At 43.9% G+C, this 21,556-nt stretch overlaps 1 protein-coding gene across 3 annotated transcripts in view; it reads left to right on the top strand.

Moving 5' to 3' along the window:
• Positions 1-21,556, top strand: part of LOC140117597 (phosphatidylinositol 3,4,5-trisphosphate 3-phosphatase TPTE2-like) — a 53,080-nt gene that overhangs the window by 20,614 nt on the left and 10,910 nt on the right. For all 3 annotated transcript variants that reach the window (XM_072134472.1, XM_072134473.1, XM_072134471.1), the window contains exons 5-11: positions 1,504-1,665; positions 13,625-13,744; positions 14,454-14,553; positions 16,027-16,090; positions 17,178-17,242; positions 18,549-18,609; positions 20,148-20,229. In XM_072134472.1, the coding sequence (XP_071990573.1) occupies positions 1,504-1,665; positions 13,625-13,744; positions 14,454-14,553; positions 16,027-16,090; positions 17,178-17,242; positions 18,549-18,609; positions 20,148-20,229 (654 nt within the window). The remainder of the gene's footprint in view (positions 1-1,503; positions 1,666-13,624; positions 13,745-14,453; positions 14,554-16,026; positions 16,091-17,177; positions 17,243-18,548; positions 18,610-20,147; positions 20,230-21,556) is intronic.

Genomic DNA, 21,556 nt, shown 5'->3' with positions numbered 1-21,556 from the left:
ATACAATGGGGCAGATTTACTTACCCGGTCCGTTCGCGATCCAGCGCCGTGTTCTCTGCGCTGGATTCGGGTCCGGCCGGGATTCATCAAAGCAGTTCCTCCGCCGTCCACCAGGTGGCGCTGCTGCGCTGAAGTCCGCTGGAATGCCTCGAAATACACCGGCCTATCCAGGATGAAGGTGAGTGAAATTTTCGCGACACAATTTTTTTTTTAAATGCGGCAGTTTTTCCGAATACGTCGGGTTTTCGTTCGGCCACGCCCCCCGATTTCCGTCGCGTTCATACCAGCGCCGATGTGCCAAATTCCGATCTCGTGCGCCAAAAACCCGGGGCAATTCCGGTACAATCGGCGCAAATCGGAAATATTCGGGTAACACGTTGGAAAAACGCGAATCGGGCCCTTAGTAAATGACCCCCAATGTCATCATTGAATCTGTTTGACAACAGAGGCCACCGGTGACAGAGAGCACTGAGCTAAATCGGAGAAGAGGCGGAATGCAAGTATTAAGGTATGGATACCGGGCAAACACAGGGTCGGGGAGAGGATATGTATTGTATTCAATTTCCTGTATCTCTGGTTCTATAACTCATACAGCCATAAAATGAGATCCTTTAATATGACACAAAAAGCTTATTTCTAGGTACAAGGAAGGACATTTTATACCCTACTTGAGGGGACTAGTAGTTTAGTGGGGTAAAACCTGGTCACATGTTCTCTTTAAGAGCACATTTTGGATAAATCAATGCCCTTCTACGTCCCCTCACACCCAAATGGCATGGAGGTGGCGTATTCATTTTTTAATCACAAATTTTTGCACTGCGCAGTGATTATTTCACTTCTTCTATGCCAGAAACTGGTGTAGAAGCTGTGATGAATCTCCCCCTGTATTTCTGACCTGTTTTGGATTATGTAAATTTCTGTCCTCTTCATTGAACTCTTCATTCTACATTTGTGTTTCTCTCTGATCTGAGTTATATCTGATAAGTGAAGAAAAGACAAACATAAACGTTGAGTTACACATTTAACATAAGTCATATCATAATTTCCCCTCAAGTAAGTTCAATGCCGACAAATACCAAGTAGGAGTCTGTCCTTATTCTGTGTTCAGTTTCAGCCACACTGAACAACATTTTGCCGGTGAGGGAGACATTTCCATTTACTAAACACATAAGTGTAGACCTAGGCGGAGCAGGGATTTCCGTGACACCACGTCAGAACAGTAATCAGAGGACAATAAAATGGCCAATATTGATGTTTTTAAAGTACTGACTGACATCACTGTCTGCGATTTTTTCACTTTAGAACTATGACTATAAACTGCCCATATATTGGAAATATATCAAGAAAATGTGAAACTTTAGATTTATACAGCCAACTCTGACAATCCATTTAATCCTTGTTCACAAAAGTGATAATAGAAGCTTGAACCTCGTAGCAGTATATAGTATGTGGACTGAATTTGAGGACTCTGTTCTTAACATTCTATCTTTTTTTCTATTATAGGGTGTTTGGGGTTATCCTTATCTTTGTGGATTTTGTGTTTGTAATTGTGGATTTCTCTGTTGTGGACAAGAGCAAAGAGACAGCATCGATCGTATCCGGCATTTCCTTAGCTATTTCCATCTTCTTCCTGGTGGATGTCCTGCTGCATGTCTTTGTGGAAGGGTATGTGACAACTGTCAGTAATAATGTTATGCCTAACCTTGACCAGTTCAGTTGTGACTATACTCAGATCACAGAATGATCATGTAGCAATTTGATGAGAATAATGTATAGATTCTCATTATTTAGCTAAAGCATCAATGCAAGAAGCTCAACTTGTGTTTCTGTCGCAGCCGCAGTTTGTACTTCAGAGCTGCTCTTCCCACTTCAATTGGAGATTTCAGAATGAAGCGCGGTCAAATAGTTTACAACTCACCTTCTGAATAGATACGTACTTACTGCTCAGTGTCGAGTATGCATTTGTATAACGGTGAGAGTGGGACAATTGTACTACCAGATGGAGACTCTTTGGAAATCTGCCATGAAAATCAAGCAGGATAAACCAGGGGCACTTACTCATAGATCCTACACAGTGTACCAGCCTGTTATGCCATAGCACTGAGGGACTCTAGAAATGCCCCTTCCTCCTAGAGCATTTCTGGCTCATTGGCATAATTTTAAAAGTTGCTTTTAAAAGGAAGGAAGCCATATATAACAAATATAAGACGATTACCACAGTCATGCTGCCTGGATCTATGAGTAGGTGCCCCTGGTTTATCATGATTGTTTTTAATGATACATATCCTTTAAATTGACCATTTAAAGCGTAATTCTAAAGCTTTAGTGATCTTACCGAATTATTATGTATGGTTCCCCCTTCGAAAACGAACAGAAAGATGCATACTTTGTGCTGCTCGTCCTTTTCTTTCCAAAGTTATGGCATTTTCTGTTCTGAAAGTGTTTGACAAGAATATTTCTCACCAGAGGTGAAGTGGGCGGAGACTAATATCTGTCAGTCTATGCCCTCAAGCTGAGGCCAGTTAGCTTGCCCAGAGATCCCATGATGCCTATGTTCTCTCTCAAAGTAATTTAGCATTAAATCCAATTAGTTTTCCACAAGTAAATCTCCTGAACACTGAACAGTGCACATACAGGATGTATATGGTTACAGCCTGGCAGCTTCCATCACATGGAGGAGCAGGGAATATGTAATACGTGGGAGAAATCATAAGTAACCCAGTTACATGCAGTCTATAGCCTGTGTTCTGTGTGAGCACTAAGGGTTAATAGCTTATCTGGACAGAGCTGATACTGCCGATGACAAGGTGGAGGAAGTGAGAAGAGCAGAGACAGACAGAAAAACTTCTGTAGAATCACAGACTGGGATGGAGGGACCGATAGGGATCAGGGAGATCTTGTACCTCACTATTCTAAGCAGGAGACATCTGCATTTACACATCCAGCTCTGCTGCATTCACTGTTCAGAACACCTTCAGCCCTGCTAAGTTCACTGAAACATGGCCTCCACCTCTGTGAGCAGGGTGCAGAAGCTCCTCCCCTCTCATGAATCCGTAGTTTGTTTACACTTTGTTTCTGTGACGGATTCCAGGGCTTATCAGCACATGGACAGGAGGCAGCCATTGCAGCAGTAAGGTAATCTGAGGGCTATATCAAGGAAACTACTGAATATAGGTAATAAAGATAATAGGTAAAGTTGTTTTACATCCCAAGAGATATTCATTTGTGAAAAATAAAATAAACCTTTACAGTTGCTAATTAAATTAACAACATTTACCAGATATCTTTACACCTTTAAACCGTCCAGTGTAAATTTAAACCATCCATTCATTTTCTTGCCTTGGGGTGGAATTTTACATAAAAATATAAATACATTTTTTTTCACTTTTGGTGCATTTCAGCCACAATGCTCTCCTCAAAATTCAAGCCAATTTAAGTAAAATAAAAAATGTGGTTAAAACAACATGTGCACCTATTACTACTTTTGAATGTATCTTAAAAATCAAGATGTAAAAATTGGAGGGAAGACAGGAGAGTTTATCCTCAGACCGGTGTCATGAGATCACTATGAATTATTTAGGTGATGACCTGCAGAGACTTTTTCCATTTTCTCAAATTTCCTCATTGTGTCTGGCTCGCTGTGATCACGTATCAGGTTGTCACTAGAGATGAGCGAACATGCTCGTCCGAGCTTGATGCTCGGTCGAGCATTAGGGTACTCGAAACTGCTCGTTGCTCGGACAATACTTCGCCCGCTCGAGAAAATGGCAGCTCCCGCCGTTTTGCTTTTTGGCGGCCAGAAACAGAGCCAATCACAAGCCAGGAGACTCTGCACTCCACCCAGCATGACGTGGTACCCTTACACGTCGATAGCAGTGGTTGGCTGGCCAGATCAGGTGACCCTGGGATAGACTAGCCGCTGCCCGCGCTGCTCGGATCATTCTGTGTCTGGATGCCGCTAGGGAGAGAGCTGCTGCTGGTCAGGGAAAGCGTTAGGGTGTTCTATTAGCTTACTGTTAGGCAGGAGTGATTCTCAAAGAACCCAACAGCCCTTCTTAGGGCTACAATAACGTTCTACTTTTTTTATTTTAATTTGCATCTAGTACCATTTTGTGAGGAATTAGCAGGGGGACTTGCTACCGTTGTGTTTAGCTCTTAGTGGCACACATATCCATAGCAAAGACCGAAGTGGGAAAATTTAGTAGGGGTTGGATTTCAATTAGGCACTAACTCAGTGTCATCTCATCTGGCATAGTAGTGTGCTTTGATACTTGGCTAGAAAATAGCCATAGGAGAATACAAAGAGCTTACTTACGCATACAGTAGCGTTCTATATATTTGATTTCTGGTTGATCTGCTGGTGGCTGTACTTTCTGCAGTGCATGTACTAGCCAATTCTGAGCAATTTGTAGTGAGACTTGCGACCGCTGTGTTCTGCGCTTAGTGACGCACATATCCATAGCAAAGACCGAAGTGGGAAAATTTAGTAGGGGTTGGATTTCAATTAGGCACTAACTCAGTGTCATCTCATCTGGCATAGTAGTGTGCTTTGATACTTGGCTAGAAAATAGCCATAGGAGAATACAAAGAGCTTACTTACGCATACAGTAGCGTTCTATATATTTGTTTTCTGGTTGATCTGCTGGTGGCTGTACTTTCTGCAGTGCATGTACTAGCCAATTCTGAGCAATTTGTAGTGAGACTTGCGACCGCTGTGTTCTGCGCTTAGTGACGCACATATCCATAGCAAAGACCGAAGTGGGAAAATTTAGTAGGGGTTGGATTTCAATTAGGCACTAACTCAGTGTCATCTCATCTGGCATAGTAGTGTGCTTTGATACTTGGCTAGAAAATAGCCATAGGAGAATACAAAGAGCTTACTTACGCATACAGTAGCGTTCTATATATTTGATTTCTGGTTGATCTGCTGGTGGCTGTACTTTCTGCAGTGCATGTACTAGCCAATTCTGAGCAATTTGTAGTGAGACTTGCGACCGCTGTGTTCTGCGCTTAGTGACGCACATATCCATAGCAAAGACCGAAGTGGGAAAATTTAGTAGGGGTTGGATTTCAATTAGGCACTAACTCAGTGTCATCTCATCTGGCATAGTAGTGTGCTTTGATACTTGGCTAGAAAATAGCCATAGGAGAATACAAAGAGCTTACTTACGCATACAGTAGCGTTCTATATATTTGATTTCTGGTTGATCTGCTGGTGGCTGTACTTTCTGCAGTGCATGTACTAGCCAATTCTGAGCAATTTGTAGTGAGACTTGCGACCGCTGTGTTCTGCGCTTAGTGACGCACATATCCATAGCAAAGACCGAAGTGGGAAAATTTAGTAGGGGTTGGATTTCAATTAGGCACTAACTCAGTGTCATCTCATCTGGCATAGTAGTGTGCTTTGATACTTGGCTAGAAAATAGCCATAGGAGAATACAAAGAGCTTACTTACGCATACAGTACCTTTCTATATATTTGATTTCTGGTTGATCTGCTGGTGGCTGTACTTTCTGCAGTGCATGTACAAGCCAATTCTGAGCAATTTGTAGTGAGACTTGCGACCGCTGTGTTCTGCGCTTAGTGACGCACATATCCATAGCAAAGACCGAAGTGGGAAAATTTAGTAGGGGTTGGATTTCAATTAGGCACTAACTCAGTGTCATCTCATCTGGCATAGTAGTGTGCTTTGATACTTGGCTAGAAAATAGCCATAGGAGAATACAAAGAGCTTACTTACGCATACAGTAGCGTTCTATATATTTGATTTCTGGTTGATCTGCTGGTGGCTGTACTTTCTGCAGTGCATGTACTAGCCAATTCTGAGCAATTTGTAGTGAGACTTGCGACCGCTGTGTTCTGCGCTTAGTGACGCACATATCCATAGCAAAGACCGAAGTGGGAAAATTTAGTAGGGGTTGGATTTCAATTAGGCACTAACTCAGTGTCATCTCATCTGGCATAGTAGTGTGCTTTGATACTTGGCTAGAAAATAGCCATAGGAGAATACAAAGAGCTTACTTACGCCTACAGTAGCGTTCTATATATTTGATTTCTGGTTGATCTGCTGGTGGCTGTACTTTCTGCAGTGCATGTACTAGCCAATTCTGAGCAATTTGTAGTGAGACTTGCGACCGCTGTGTTCTGCGCTTAGTGACGCACATATCCATAGCATAGACCGAAGTGGGAAAATTTAGTAGGGGTTGGATTTCAATTAGGCACTAACTCAGTGTCATCTCATCTGGCATAGTAGTGTGCTTTGATACTTGGCTAGAAAATAGCCATAGGAGAATACAAAGAGCTTACTTACGCCTACAGTAGCGTTCTATATATTTGATTTCTGGTTGATCTGCTGGTGGCTGTACTTTCTGCAGTGCATGTACTAGCCAATTCTGAGCAATTTGTAGTGAGACTTGCGACCGCTGTGTTCTGCGCTTAGTGACGCACATATCCATAGCAAAGACCGAAGTGGGAAAATTTAGTAGGGGTTGGATTTCAATTAGGCACTAACTCAGTGTCATCTCATCTGGCATAGTAGTGTGCTTTGATACTTGGCTAGAAAATAGCCATAGCAATAGGATAGCATTGTTTGGTTTTAAAAACTCAAAAAAAAACAAAAAACACAAAAAAAAACAAAAAACACAAAAAAAAACAAAAAAAAGTTAAAAAAAAAATAAAGTTATAACTCTCATTTTAAAAATGTTTAACCCGAGGGCTAGGGGTAGAGGACGAGGGCGGGGACGTGGGCGTCCAACTACTGCAGGGGTCAGAGGCCGTGGTCCTGGGCGGGGTGAGACACCACCTGCTGATGAGGGAGCAGGGGAACGCCGCAGAGCTACACTCCCTAGGTTCATGTCTGAAGTTACTGGGACTCGTGGTAGAGCACTGTTGAGGCCAGAACAGTGCGAACAGGTGGTGTCGTGGATTGCTGACAATGCTTCGAGCAATTTGTCCACCACCAGTCAGTCTTCCACGCAGTCCACCCATGTCACCGAAATCGCCACTCCTCCAGCTCCTGCACCTCAGCCTCCTCCCCCCCAGTCTGCCCCCTCCCAGGAAAATTTGGCATTTGAACCGGCATACTCTGAGGAACTGTTTTCTGGACCCTTCCCACAGTCACAAACCACTTGTCCGGTTGCTGCTGAGCAATTTTCCGATGCCCAGGTTTTCCACCAGTCACAGTCTGTGGGTGATGATGACCTTCTTGACGTAGTGGAAGTGTGTAAAGAGGTGTCCGACGATGAGGAGACACGGTTGTCAGACAGTGGGGAAGTTGTTGTCAGGGCAGGAAGTCCGAGGGGGGAGCAGACTGAGGGATCGGAGGATGATGAGGTGACAGACCCAAGCTGGGTTGAGAGGCCGGGTGAACACAGTGCTTCTGAGACGGAGGAGAGTCCTCGACCAGAACAGGTTGGAAGAGGCAGTGGTGGGGCCAGACGGAGAGGCAGGGCCAGAGCTGGTGCATCAGCGCCAAATGTGTCAACTAGTGAAGCTCCCGTGGCGAGGGCTCTTGCGGCGAGGGCTAAATCTTCAGAAGTCTGGAGGTTCTTTAAGGAAACACCGGATGACCGACGGACTGTGGTGTGCAACATTTGTCAAACCAGGCTCAGCAGGGGTTCCACCACTACTAGCTTAACTACCACCAGTATGCGCAGGCATATGAATGCTAAACACCCCACTCAGTGGCAACAAGCCCGTTCACCTCCGGCCGTGCACACCACTGCTCCTTCCCCTGTGTCAGCTGCTAGTCAGCCCCCTGCCCAGGACCCTGCCACAAAAACCCCATCGTCGCCTCCACGATCCTCCACAGCATCCACCAGCGTTCAGCTCTCCATACCCCAGACGCTGGAGCGGAAACGCAAATATAGTGCAACCCACCCGCACGCCCAAGCCCTTAATGTGCACATCTCCAGATTGCTTAGCCTGGAGATGCTGCCCTATAGGCTAGTAGAGACCGAGGCCTTTCGCAACCTCATGGCGGCGGCCGCCCCTCGGTATTCGGTCCCCAGCCGCCACTACTTTTCCCGATGTGCCGTCCCAGCCCTGCACCAGCACGTGTCAGACAACATCATCCGTGCCCTGACCAACGCCGTTTCTGACAAGGTCCACCTGACCACGGACACGTGGACGAGTGCTGCCGGGCAGGGCCACTATATATCGCTGACGGCACATTGGGTTAACTTGGTGGAGGCTGGGACCGAGTCTGACCCTGGGGCTGCTCATATACTGCCGACGCCGAGGATTGCGGGGCCTACCTCGGTCCAGGTGTTTCAGGCCTACTATGCCTCCTCCTCCTCCCACCCCTCCTCCACCTCCTCCTCCGAACTACCATCCGTGGGCACGGCGCCATTAGTCGGTAGCTCTAGGCACAGCAGCAGTGCCGTCGCTAAGCGACAGCAGGCGGTGCTCAAACTGCTGAGCCTAGGCGACAAAAGGCACACCGCCCAAGAGCTATTACAGGGCATCACGGCGCAGACTGATCTGTGGCTGGCACCGCTGAACCTCAAGCCGGGAATGGTTGTGTGTGACAACGGCCGTAACCTGGTGGCGGCTCTGCAACTCGGCAGACTGACACATGTGCCATGCCTGGCCCATGTGTTAAATCTGATAGTTCAGCGTTTCCTCAAGACATACCCCAATCTGTCTGATTTGCTCACGAAGGTGCGCCGCATCTGTGCGCATTTCAGGAAGTCCAGCCCAGATGCTGCCACTCTCAGGGCAGCGCAGCGCCGCCTCCAACTGCCCGCTCACCGACTGTTGTGCGACGTGCCCACGAGGTGGAATTCAACACTGACCATGTTATCCAGAGTTTACCAGCAGCGCAGAGCGATTGTAGACTGCCAGATGTCAACTTCCACCAGAACTGGTAGTCAGGTCAGTCAGCTTCCTCAAGTCTACAATGAGGAGTGGACGTGGATGTCTGATATCTGTCAGGTGCTGAGTAACTTTGAGGAGTCAACACAGATGGTCAGTGGCGATGCCGCCATCATCAGCCTCACCATCCCGCTGCTTGGCCTGTTGAAAAACTCTCTGGTCAGCATGAAGTCGGAAGCTTTGCGCTCGTCACAAGAGACAGGGGAAGAATATTCCCTTGTTGATAGCCAAAGCACCCTCAGGTCTGTTTCTCAGCGCATATCGGAGGAGGTGGAGGTGGAGGAGGATGAGGAGGAAGAGGAGGAGAATGTTGGCGAGACACAAGAGGGGACCATTGTTGAGTCCTTTACTGTTCAGCGTGTATGGGCAGAAGAAGAGGAGTTGGAGGAGTTGGAGGAGGAGGAAATGGACAGTCAGGCCAGTGAGGGGAGTGAATTCTTACGCGTTGGTACTCTGGCGCATATGGCAGATTTCATGCTAGGCTGCCTATCCCGTGACCCTCGCGTTCAAAGAATTTATTCCAGCACCGATTACTGGGTGTTCACTCTCCTGGACCCACGGTACAAGCAAAATCTTTCCACTCTCATCCCTGCAGAGGAAAGGAGTGTGAGAATGCATGAATACCAGCAGGCCCTGGTGCACAAGCTGAAACAGTATTTCCCTTCTGACAGCGCTAGCGGCAGAGTGCGTAGTTCTGCGGGACAAGTAGCGAGGGAGAGTAGGCGAGCAGGCAGCTTGTCCAGCACTGGCAAGGGTACGCTTTACAAGGCTTTTGCCAGCTTTATGTCACCCCAGCAAGACACTGTCACCTGTCCCCAGTCTCGGCAGAGTAGGGCTGATCTTTACAGAAAGATGGTGAGGGAGTACGTAGCTGACCATACCATCGTCCTAAATGATCACACAGCTCCCTACAACTACTGGGTTTCAAAGCTGGACATGTGGCACGAACTGGCGCTGTACGCCTTGGAGGTTCTTGCCTGCCCTGCCGCTAGCGTCTTGTCCGAGCGGGTTTTCAGTGCAGCTGGTGGCATCATCACCGATAAGCGTACACGCCTGTCGACTGACAGCGCTGACAGGCTGACGCTTATTAAAATGAATAAAGGCTGGATTTCTCAGAATTTCCAATCTCCACCAGGTGAAGGAAGCTCAACCTGAATAATTGATCCACTCCTCCTCCTCCTCATTTTCCTCCTTCTCCTCCTCTTTGTACAGTAAAGCAGAGGAAAATGGCTATTTTTTGACAGGGCCCACTGGCTCTTGCTATAGTACTTCATGCATTTAATTTTTCTGGAGGGCCACCTACCCGGTCCTCTGTTTGAAACAATTTTTGTGAGTGCCACATACAGGCACTCAATCTATTCCATTTTACTGCAGGGCCACCTACCTGCTCCTCTGGTTTGAAACATTTTTGGGACTGCCACATACAGGCACTCAATCTATTCCATTTTACTGGAGGGCCACCTACCTGCTCCTCTGGTTTGAAAAATTTTTGGGACTGCCACATACAGGCACTCAATCTATTCCATTTTACTGCAGGGCCACCTACCTGCTCCTCTGGTTTGAAACATTTTTGGGACTGCCACATACAGGCACTCAATCTATTCCATTTTACTGGAGGGCCACCTACCTGCTCCTCTGGTTTGAAAAATTTTTGGGACTGCCACATACAGGCACTCAATCTATTCCATTTTACTGCAGGGCCACCTACCTGCTCCTCTGGTTTGAAACATTTTTGGGACTGCCACATACAGGCACTCAATCTATTCCATTTTACTGGAGGGCCACCTACCTGCTCCTCTGGTTTGAAAAATTTTTGGGACTGCCACATACAGGCACTCAATCTATTCCATTTTACTGCAGGGCCACCTACCTGCTCCTCTGGTTTGAAACATTTTTGGGACTGCCACATACAGGCACTCAATCTATTCCATTTTACTGGAGGGCCACCTACCTGCTCCTCTGGTTTGAAACATTTTTGGGACTGCCACATACAGGCACTCAATCTATTCCATTTTACTGCAGGGCCACCTACCTGCTCCTCTGGTTTGAAACATTTTTGGGACTGCCACATACAGGCACTCAATCTATTCCATTTTACTGCAGGGCCACCTACCTGCTCCTCTGGTTTGAAAAATGTTTGGGACTGCCACATACAGGCACTATCCAAATTAAATTGTCTCCATAGCAGCCTCCACACGTTGTCTCCATTGCTACCTCCAAAAGTCGTCCATATAGCTGCCTCCATACATCGTCCCTTTATCAAACGAGGTGTGTCAGGCAGAAATTTGGGTTGTTTTCATGGATTCCACATCAAAGTTGTTAACTTTGTCGCCACCCTGCTGTATTATCCACAAAATATACTGGCAAACTTTTACCATTTAGGGATATTATTTCAGCGCTTCTTGCGCATCTGTTTACATTCCCCTCACCCGGCATATCCTAAACTTATAAGAACGCTACTACACTTGATCTTATACAAAAGGTTCTTAGAAGTGCTGTTTGGGGAGTAGCCTAGAGACAGGGGCTTGAATTGGCGAAAGCTCGCCTGGCAGCGGAGCGCCAGCTCCATGCGCATCATGCGCTTCTTGCGCATCTGTTTACATTCCCCTCACCCGCCATATCCCAAACTTATAAGAACGCTACTACACTTAACTTGGTGCAGGCTGGGACCGAGTCTGACCCTGGGGCTGGTCATATACTGCCGACGCAGAGAATTGCGGGGCCTACCTCGGTCCAGGTCTCAAAGGCCTACTATACCTCCTCCCACCCCTCCTCCACCTCCTCCTCCTCCGAATTACCATCCGTGGGCATGGCGCCATCAGTCGGTAGCTCTAGGCACAGCAGCAGTGCCGTCGCTAAGCGACAGCAGGCGGTGCTGAAACTGCTGAGCCTAGGCGATAAAAGGCACACCGCCCAAGAGCTATTACAGGGCATTCCACATCAAAGTTGTTAACTTTGTCGCCACCCTGCTGTGTAATCCACAAAATATACTTGCAAACTTTTACCATTTAGGGATATTATTTCAGCGCTTCTTGCGCATCTGTTTACATTCCCCTCACCCGCCATATCCTAAACTTATAAGAACGCTACTACACTTGATCTTATACAAAAGGTTCTTAGAAGTGCTGTTTGGGGAGTAGCCTAGAGACAGGGGCTTGGATTGGCAAAAGCTCGCCTGGCTGCAGAGCGCCAGCTCCATCCCAAGATCCAACTAACATAGTTGCAGCACCTTTAATCTACTACTAGTTCACTGCCTCCATAATAATAATAATAATAATCTTTATTTATATAGCGTCATCATATTCTGTAGCGCTTTACAAATCATAGGAAACAAATACAAATGTAATGTAACAGAGCACAACATTTGTATGGAACAACAGGAGTGAGGTCCCTGCTCGCCAGAGCTTACGGTTTATGAAGATGATGGGGTAACACGAGGTAAAAGAATATTTAATGGTCAAGCCATTCTTCTTAGGGAATAGAAAAAAATATAATAAATGGAATTGCTGTCGCTTGAACCACTCAGCCGTCATCTTATATACCAGGTCCAGGGTGAATGGGACTGCAGAGAAGTCTGGTGCCTGTTGGTTGCTGGATAACAGATGGGAGGACGACACAGGACGGGTTAGTAGAAGAGTTAAAACTTCATGCAGTTAATGAGTGTTATAGGCTTGCCTAAAAAAATGGGTTTTAAGAGCACGTTTGAAACTTTGGAGGTTAGGTATTAGTCTGATAGTCCGGGGCAGAGCATTCCATAGAATTGGTGCAGCTCTAGAGAAGTCTTGGAGACGCGAGTGGGAGGTCCGCACTAGGGTAGAGGTTAATCTAAGATCACTGGCGGATCTAAGAGCACGGGTTGGGCGATAGACTGAGATAAGAGAGGAGAGGTAGGGGGTGCAGCATTATACAGAGCTTTATGGATGAGGGTTATTATTATTTTAAACTGTATTCGAAAGGAGACTGGCAGCCAGTGCAGCGACTGGCATGAACTGTAAGCATACATGGTCCCCTTATCAAACGAGCTGTGTCAGGCAGAATTTTGGGTTGTTTTCATGGCTTCCATGTTAACTTTGTCGCCACCCTGCTGTGTAATCCACAAAATATACTGGCAAACTTTTATCATGTACCGATATTATTTGAGCGCTTCTTGCTCACCTCCTTTGGTTCCTCTCTGACACCCATTGGTTTGAAGCCTGAGTCCAATTAGGGTATGTCGCCATGCCACTCTCTAGCCTGCTGCCGCTGCCTCTGCCTCTGCATGCCGTCCCCTATAGTGTCAGGGTCAATTATTGGATGTTTTAGATGCTATCTAGCTTCATTCTGTCACTCTGTCATGGCCATGCTGTTGCCCATAATTTTGGCATAATGGTGCGATTAAGCAGCCTCAGAGGCATCCATGCATGCTGCCCCTGCTGTTTCCTGTCCATTTCCGTGGTGTTTCCATCCTTTTCTGAGGTTCCCAGGTGTTTGGCCAAGCTTCCCTGTGCAGAGCCTTGGTCCCCTTGAAAAATGCTCGAGTCTCCCATTGACTTCAATGGGGCTCGTTATTCGAGACGAGCACTCGAGCATCGGGAAAAGTTCGTCTCGAATAACGAGTACCCGAGCATTTTAGTGTTCGCTCATCTCTAGTTGTCACTCATGGTCCTGAGCTTCTTTCTTCCTACTCTGTTTGGGATCTAATTCTTTTAAGCACAGCATGCACTTATCTGTTTTTTTTAATCATTTCTTTTTTTTTTTTTTTTTTTTACAGATTTCAGAAGTATTTTAGTGATAAGCTGAACATCTTTGATGCTGCAATAGTTGTGATCACTTTTATAGTCACACTGGTATACGCATTTACAGATTTCAGTGGCGCTACCAATATTCCCAGGTATAATGTTATATTCCAAGATGTAGAGTAAAATAAGGACTATCAAAAGGGTTAAATTGTTATGTTTTTTATGCAAAAGGGCTTTTTAAAAGACATCAGTCAACTTACGTGGAGCTGCAGTATACATAGATTTTTGTTTTGTATTATATTATTAGTATTATTACATTTTAGTTATAGATCTGCAATCATATATCTGCAATCTGCATGCAGCATGTTATAGAGCAGGAGGAGCTGTAAAGATTGTACATAGTGTCCTATTTGCAGGTAGCATGTTTTAGAGCAGGATGAGCAGATCAGATTTTACATATTGGGGCACAGTTACTTATCCGGCCCGATCTCGATCCCCGAGGTGCGTTGTCAGACGAGGATGAAGTCCGGCGCGATTCACTAAGATTGTGCGCCCGATATCCTGCATGTGCCACTTCCTCGCTCAGGTCCGCCGGAGTTCACCTTCTTCTTCCCGGTGTACGTGTTGTGACAGAATTGTCCTATCTTCAGGCAGCATGTTATAGAGCAGGAGGAGCAGATATGTAGGCAACACCTTATTGATAGTTTTAGTGTATAGTACAGGAGGAAGAAACTACTGACTTAGTGTGCCACTTTATATCTAGGGTCACAGACAACCCCATTATCTAGAGTAACGGACAACCCCATACAATATGCATGCAAGTATACATCTATTAACTATTCAAATACACTTCTTCTTTAGACTTGTAAACTTCTTCCGAGCCTTGAGAATAATTATCCTGGTCAGAATATTCCGCCTGGCATCTCAGAAAAAACAACTTGAGAAGGTTACTCGTAGGATGGTGAGTTTTGGCTCTGAGTTACTTGTTATCAGGTGCTATAGTGTTGTAATTTGGTTGTACAAGTTTGCTGTTATTTTGTTGATTTATGTAGTCTGCTCTTTGATTTTATGATCTAAGTAGATCTTGAGGGGATCATATATCTCCAATCTACTAGCTCCTCCATTCCTTTTGTCCCGTAATTGGTATGCACTGTCACTTTAGACAAGATGTAATGGGGTTCATTTATTATTTTTGGTGCTAGATGTTATTTGGAGCCCGTTTTGCACATCGGCGCACTGCCTTAATGTATTTGGCGCACCGTAAGAAGAACTAATGAGCGTTAGAAATGACAGAGCACGTTCATAAAGAGCATTATAAGTTTTTTTGGTTAATTTTTGTAGCATGATATGTAATAAATCTGGTGCATGTGACGGAGAAAGAATAAGAAAGGAATCTGGTGCCAGTAAAGACACATAGTAAATGCTCCCAAAAGTGTCTGGGCACCTTTATGCCAGGACTTGATACAACCAGGGCTGGTTATAGACAAAGTGGGGCCCTGAGTGAAACTAAAAGTAGGGACCCAAAATAAAACTATTTTGTGAACAGTCACATTCAGTAAGCGGCTCCTTTATCTCTGCACAATAATAACACTTTGTAGTTACAAATAGCAGTAAGGTAAGGCAATCTGTAATATGGGACTGTAGGAGAATGTTATAGGAGATAGATGGATGGATGATAGAAAATAAATATAAAAAAGATGACATAGATTTATAGATGCAGAAATATAAAGTAGATTATATATCAGCCGAGGGGGTATTAAAATAGCAATACATCTTCTGCCCACAAAAGTCCATATACAGGGGTCCCTGGGCAAATGCCCAGTTTGCCGCCCCCTAACGCTGGCTCTGGATACAGCCTTGAGGTGTCATTGATCTAATGTGCCAATATATGTTGTGCAATCAACAACCAGCAGTTGTCCCTCCCATGTTGCTTTTGTTTTAAGGAGGCACGAGCTAAAAGTTGTTATAGTGGATTATTTAATACTTAAGCAAAAACTGTAAAAACTCTCACAAAGTGTTTGTGCAATAACCCTGAATACAAGTTCACTGACCCACATATAACAGTAAACGTCAGAAACTCCAAATAACAATTTATTGCCTACAGCAAAAAAAAGTTATGTCACCTATCAACAGTTACTGGTTTATAATATACAACTACTGCAGGCATTCTGTATGCAAATAAATGTTAGCGGGAAATGTGATGTTTAGGATTAAATACTGTATTTCCAATGTTTTGCCTCCCTTTGTCAAATTAATTTTTGGGCCTGATCTCAGCGTTGGACACCAAGTCTATTAATAATACTCGGATAGATGATAGATGGTATAATGTGACTGTCTATTTGGATATTTGCCTAGTTGACCGATCATGAATCAGGTCATGAATTGACAGAATAAAAAATCATGGGTTATGAGAGTAAAGTATTTCTTTATGCAGGTCTCTGAGAACAAAAGAAGATATCAGAAGGATGGATTTGACCTGGATCTTACTTATGTCACAGGTAGGTGTCATGTAATGATATACATAACCAATGAAATTATAGTGGTAATTGGTCAATAGCAATCTATCCTTCAGAATGCAATAAAACACATACTAGAGATAGAAACAGAAGGGGGCATTTATCAATTTTGGTGCAAAGCCCCTGTTTTTGGCATTCGAAGCAGGCGATAATTTACACAGGACACAGCAAGGCAAAATTTAAAAAAACACTAACAAAAAAAAGATCTGAAAGTCAATAATAAATGTCCCCCCATACTCTTGAATTTTTTTACTCTATTTTTCTACATGATTATGGTGGCGGCCTACACTTCTAGAAATGAAGATAAATAGATTCAAACACACCAAACGCATGGTAAAGATACAAAAATTCAGACCGTGCGCCACATTTATTACAGTGACTTGACAGCATTGTGTCGCAAGCTGTATGTAAAAGGTGCACCAAAAAAAAGCTGGTGCATACTCCCCAAGCACTGAGGGTGCACCAGATTAATGAAGACCATGCCCAGTGTTCAATAATCTGCACATTCGTAAGGCATACTGCACATTCAAACTCAATCAAACTGCAATGTGATAAATCTTGGTCAATCTGTGATTGCGGCTCCTAACAGAACTTCTGCCGCAGCTATGAACCTGTCCTAACATAATGGGGCAAATTTACTTACCCGGCCGCTGGAGTTCACCGAAAGTGCATTGTCCGATGATAATGCACTGTGCCACGATTCACTAAGAGTTCACCTTCTTCCTCCTGGTGCATGTAAGTGCATTTTCTTGCGATACAATTTGAAAGTTAAATCCCGCGGTCAGTCCGAATCAGTCGGATCTTCTGATGGCACGCCCCCCCAATTTGTGCTGCATGAAAGCCAGCACAGCTGCACCAAAATCCAATCGCGTGCAAAACAGTCTCAGTGCAGACACCTGCTAAATACCTGTCCAAGCCGTGCAATCCCCAAAAACGACACAGTCTGACAAAAGAGCGATCCGCGACCCTTAGTAAATGAGCCCCAATAACCGTCTGTACATGCAGTAATATCTTATTTGACTCACCTTTTGTTGATGAATATTGTGTATTTTCTCATTGATTTTTATAGACAGGATCATTGCTATGTCATTTCCATCCTCTGGAAAACAGTCATTTTATCGAAATCCTATAAAGGTACGCATTTAATGATGATTTTGTGTTCATATCACCAAATGCTGATACAAATTAATTTCTTACAAACGCTGTCCTCAACCAGTTACTCAATTTTCTATCCTCTGTCTATCTTTTTCAATAGGGAACTCTTCTAAGGTCTTCTGCTTTACTGTTTGATGCCTTCTTTTCTGGTAAATCCGGATCTTTTCTTTTATCTTCTATCTTAAAGGGGTTTGCCAATGAAAGAAAGTTCTCAAATTATTTTCCACTAGTGATATTTACACAATGGAGATCATTTTAACCCCTAACTTTACAATTTTACTCAGTTTTATTACTGTTGTAGCTCCTACAACTTAGTGATTGTCAGTGTAAAATTCCAGAATTTTTTGGGGAAAATACATTCAATTAGCAAAAATTACACTTTCACAATAAATTAAATGATAAAATGCTCTGCAAAGTTTGTTACCCAATTTCTCCCGATTGTACTGATACCCCATATGTGGTGGTAAACTGCTGTATGGGCGCACGGCCGGGCATGGAATGGAAGCAGCGCTATTCAGAGTAGATTTGTATTGTCACATTGTACAGGCTATAAAATGTTTTTTTTTTTTTGTTAATGCGAGCATATTAGGGTTTATTTTTTGTGGGATGAGATACAATGTATACACTATTTTGGGGGTCTATAGCTTATTCATGGGATTTTATCACTATTTCAAGGGGGAGACAAACTAAATCATCAATTTTTTTAATTTTGGATTTTTTTGGCCACTCCCCGTAACATAAAAATAAGATTTTATCTTTATTCTCTAGTTCACTGCTTACAGTGATTCCTCATTTATATAGTTTTTCTTATCTTTGTTTAATTTTACTGAGCAAAACCAATATTGGTGAGAATCCCAATGCAGCAGGTTAGATTGGATCCCCCAGTAAGCTCCGACCCGTGGGGATACACTTACATGTCGCGGCACTTGCAGGATGCGATCACCTGCAGTATTCTTCTGACACAGCGACATAGAAAGGCAGCACGTCAGAAGAAGTACCCTTAATGACTGCCGTGAAAACCTGATATGGCGGTCAATAAGCGGTTAAGAATCTTGTCTTCTTGGGAATAACTCTTTAAGGTTTTTAATTTATGGTCTCAGTTGGTGTAACAAAACCCCAAAAAACTAATACTGACCTTTGTCTGCTTATAGAGTCCCCGCCCAATGATCTTTATTGTGTACACATCATTAAGGGATTCAAATTTGAGAACTTTCTTTCATGGGCAAACCCCTTTAATGCCAATGATTTCAAAAAGTTTATGTCGGAATTTTTCATTTTTCTTTAGGAAGTTGCACGGTTTTTGGATTCCAAGCACAAAGACCATTACAAGATTTACAACTTGTGCAGTAAGTAATGGGAGACTATCAGCATATGAGGTGTGAATGCACGCAGGAGACAATGACACATATTGGGGCAAATTTACTTACCTGGTCCTGTCGCGATCCGGACGGTCCGACAAAGATGAAGTCCGGAGCAATTCACTTAGCTCGTGCGCCCGATATGCTGCATGTGTCGCTTCCCCGCTGAGGTCCGCCGGAGTTCACCTTCTTCTTTCCGGTGCTTGTAAGTGCGTGTCTTGCGACAAAATAGGAATTTTAAATCCCGCGCGTAGTCCGAATCAGTCGGGTTGTCCGACAGCCACGGCCCCGATTGTTCCAAAATCCGATCGTTTGCACAAAAAACCCCAGTTAAATGCGGCGCAACACGGAAATTGTCAGGAAACTCGACGAAAATGCGGTCTGCGGACCCTTAGTAAATGATCTCTACAATCTGCTTTTGTCAACAGTCAGGGAGCACCAGAGCATTGGTGCTGGAACAGGAAATTGAGCATCTGCTTTCATGTCTGGTTTATTCAATGCCTGTTTTCTACATTATGTGGAGCATCTTTTTTAGGAACTATATGTTGTACTGTTATTCCTCATAGAAATTTTTGTATAAAAAATTGTCCTGGCGAAACACGTTTTGAGTTGACAGCACCAGACTGTAGAGGGACACTACACCTTGACTAAGTTTCCTTCTGGTAAACACTTATTTTTTCATTTCAATCCTAAATATTCATGGAGAATAATAGAGCACTGACAAAATACAAAGCTCTAAGGAAAGTTGCTCATAATATATATGTCATAATATTAGATGAGAATGGAATGCAGAAAGTGGGTTCCCAATCCTGTCCCAAAATATAAGTAAAGGGAACCTTTCACTACATTTTTCACAAATACAGCTAGTGGCAGTTTCCTATAGAGCCCTAGTACCTAACTGAGATCCTTCTTTTAGCTAAAATTTTTTCCCCTCAGATCCCCATAAATCATTTTTATAACTTTACCTGGTATCTAGGGATATCTATTGCGAGTCGAGGGGGCATCCTCGAGCTGTATCCAGAAGCTCTCAGGTCCTCAGGTCCTTTTGCCTCCTAACATTAGCAAACTGTACACCATGCATATATCTGATCACATGAAATCACAGCAGCCTGCAAGGAGGCACGGAAAGGAGTAGAAGTCCATGCAGACTGCTGTGATTGTCATAACCCCAGACCACTTTTCAGTTGAAAACAGGGTGTAAGTTAGTGGCAGGCTACCATAGAGCCCTATTAACTAATTACATTTGTCGAAAATGTGTTGAAAGGTTACTTTTAAGTTAAATAATATCCAATTCCCACACCCATTTGGCTAGTGCACATGTCATAAGGTTACAGAATTACCAATGTGGTCAGATTTTATGGGGGTTTTTTTTCATTAAGTTGTCATAATTCAGATTTCATGTTTTTTTTTGCTTTTTATTCATTAAGATTCTTAATCAACCCCCAAAATACTATGAAAACAGAACACGAACCCCTTCAGAAATTAACCTGCTTTGCAGTTTTTAGATCATCAGGTCTTTTTTACAGGTGAAAAGGGCTATGATCCAGAGATCTTCCATTACAGAGTGGAGCGATTCTTTATCGATGATCACAATGTGCCAGCTCTAGCGTAAGTCTACTACTCATGGAAAATTAGTGGGATTGTTCAGTCATATGTCAATAAATAGAAGATTGCAAGTTTTTAATGCTGCATATGTTCCATTTCTCTCCATTTTTTTGTATATGAGAGACTCAAAATCAGTGTATATATAAATATATTAAGGGTATATGTATACTTAGAACTATGATAAAAAGCAGCTTTAATGCAAAACAGATTTCTGGTTGGATGCAAGGCCAAAATTCAAGCACAAGATTAAAAAAATATCCGCTCATCCCTAATAATGAGCAGAGATTAACAGCACTTAAAGGACATCAGTTTGATGGATGGTAAATGTCCAGCATTAGAGAATTTATGCATTAAATTGAACAATTTTTAGTGCATAAAGAAAGCATATTTGCTTCTAAAATGACTTAAAAAATATGTAAATGACCCGGACCTCCCGGCTTCCCCAGTTTAATTTATGCACCCCCCCTCTGCCCGGTGTAATTCTACCTCCTGCTCCCGGCGGAGGAGCTAGAAGCCAGCCGGTGACGGGGAAGCCAAGAAACACTCAGGAGACGTCAGCCTGAGCCACTGTGGGTAATTTATATATTTCTAAAAGTCATTTTAGGAGAAAATATGCCCTTTCTTTATGCAATTAAAACAGTTCTGATTAGTGCATAAAGAAACAAGGCATGCTGGACATCGACCTGATCATCCTATGGTAGATGTCCTTTAATTCAATTCATGACATGGGTTATGTGGGACCAACACCTCTCTCAAGGGCAGAGGTCTTCCTTCCCGTGGCTAGGCTGATTGGAGACAATGCCGCGCATGCGCAGGCATTCTCACTTTGACTCAAGAGCCATGACTATACACTTGGCGCTCCCATAGAGATCAATGGAGAGTGGCTGCGTATTAGTGACACTCTCTACATCCAGCCCAACTGTGGAAAGGAGGTCAGTCCAGGAGTGGGGCCAACAGATATCATCAATTATTGACATATACTGTGGATATGTCATAAATAGTTAAGATAGGACCCCTTTAAGACCATTTATCTTGTGTTCTTGCACCTTTACGCTATTTCCTTGGATAACCTGTGTTATTCTCAGTCCTTTTTATCAGAAGTGTCTGAAAGCAGAACTATTCTTGTTGCCAGGGTCGGCTCCAGGTTTCAGTAGGCCCCTGGGCGACAGAGCTTCATTGGGCCCCTTACCAGTGAACTCACATGGCGGCATTAAACATTCAGAAACTAAAATATTCCCAAGTTTATCATAACAATCAGCCCCCTCATGATTATTTTATATAAGCCCCTCTTACCAACATAGATTCCTAATGTACAGTCTTATGTGGGGCC

This window comes from Engystomops pustulosus, chromosome 2, assembly GCF_040894005.1.
Source record: "Engystomops pustulosus chromosome 2, aEngPut4.maternal, whole genome shotgun sequence".
Lineage (NCBI taxonomy): Eukaryota > Metazoa > Chordata > Amphibia > Anura > Leptodactylidae > Engystomops > Engystomops pustulosus.
The sequence above is the reverse complement of the archived record's forward strand: the minus strand, read 5'-3'. Positions and strand labels throughout refer to the sequence as shown.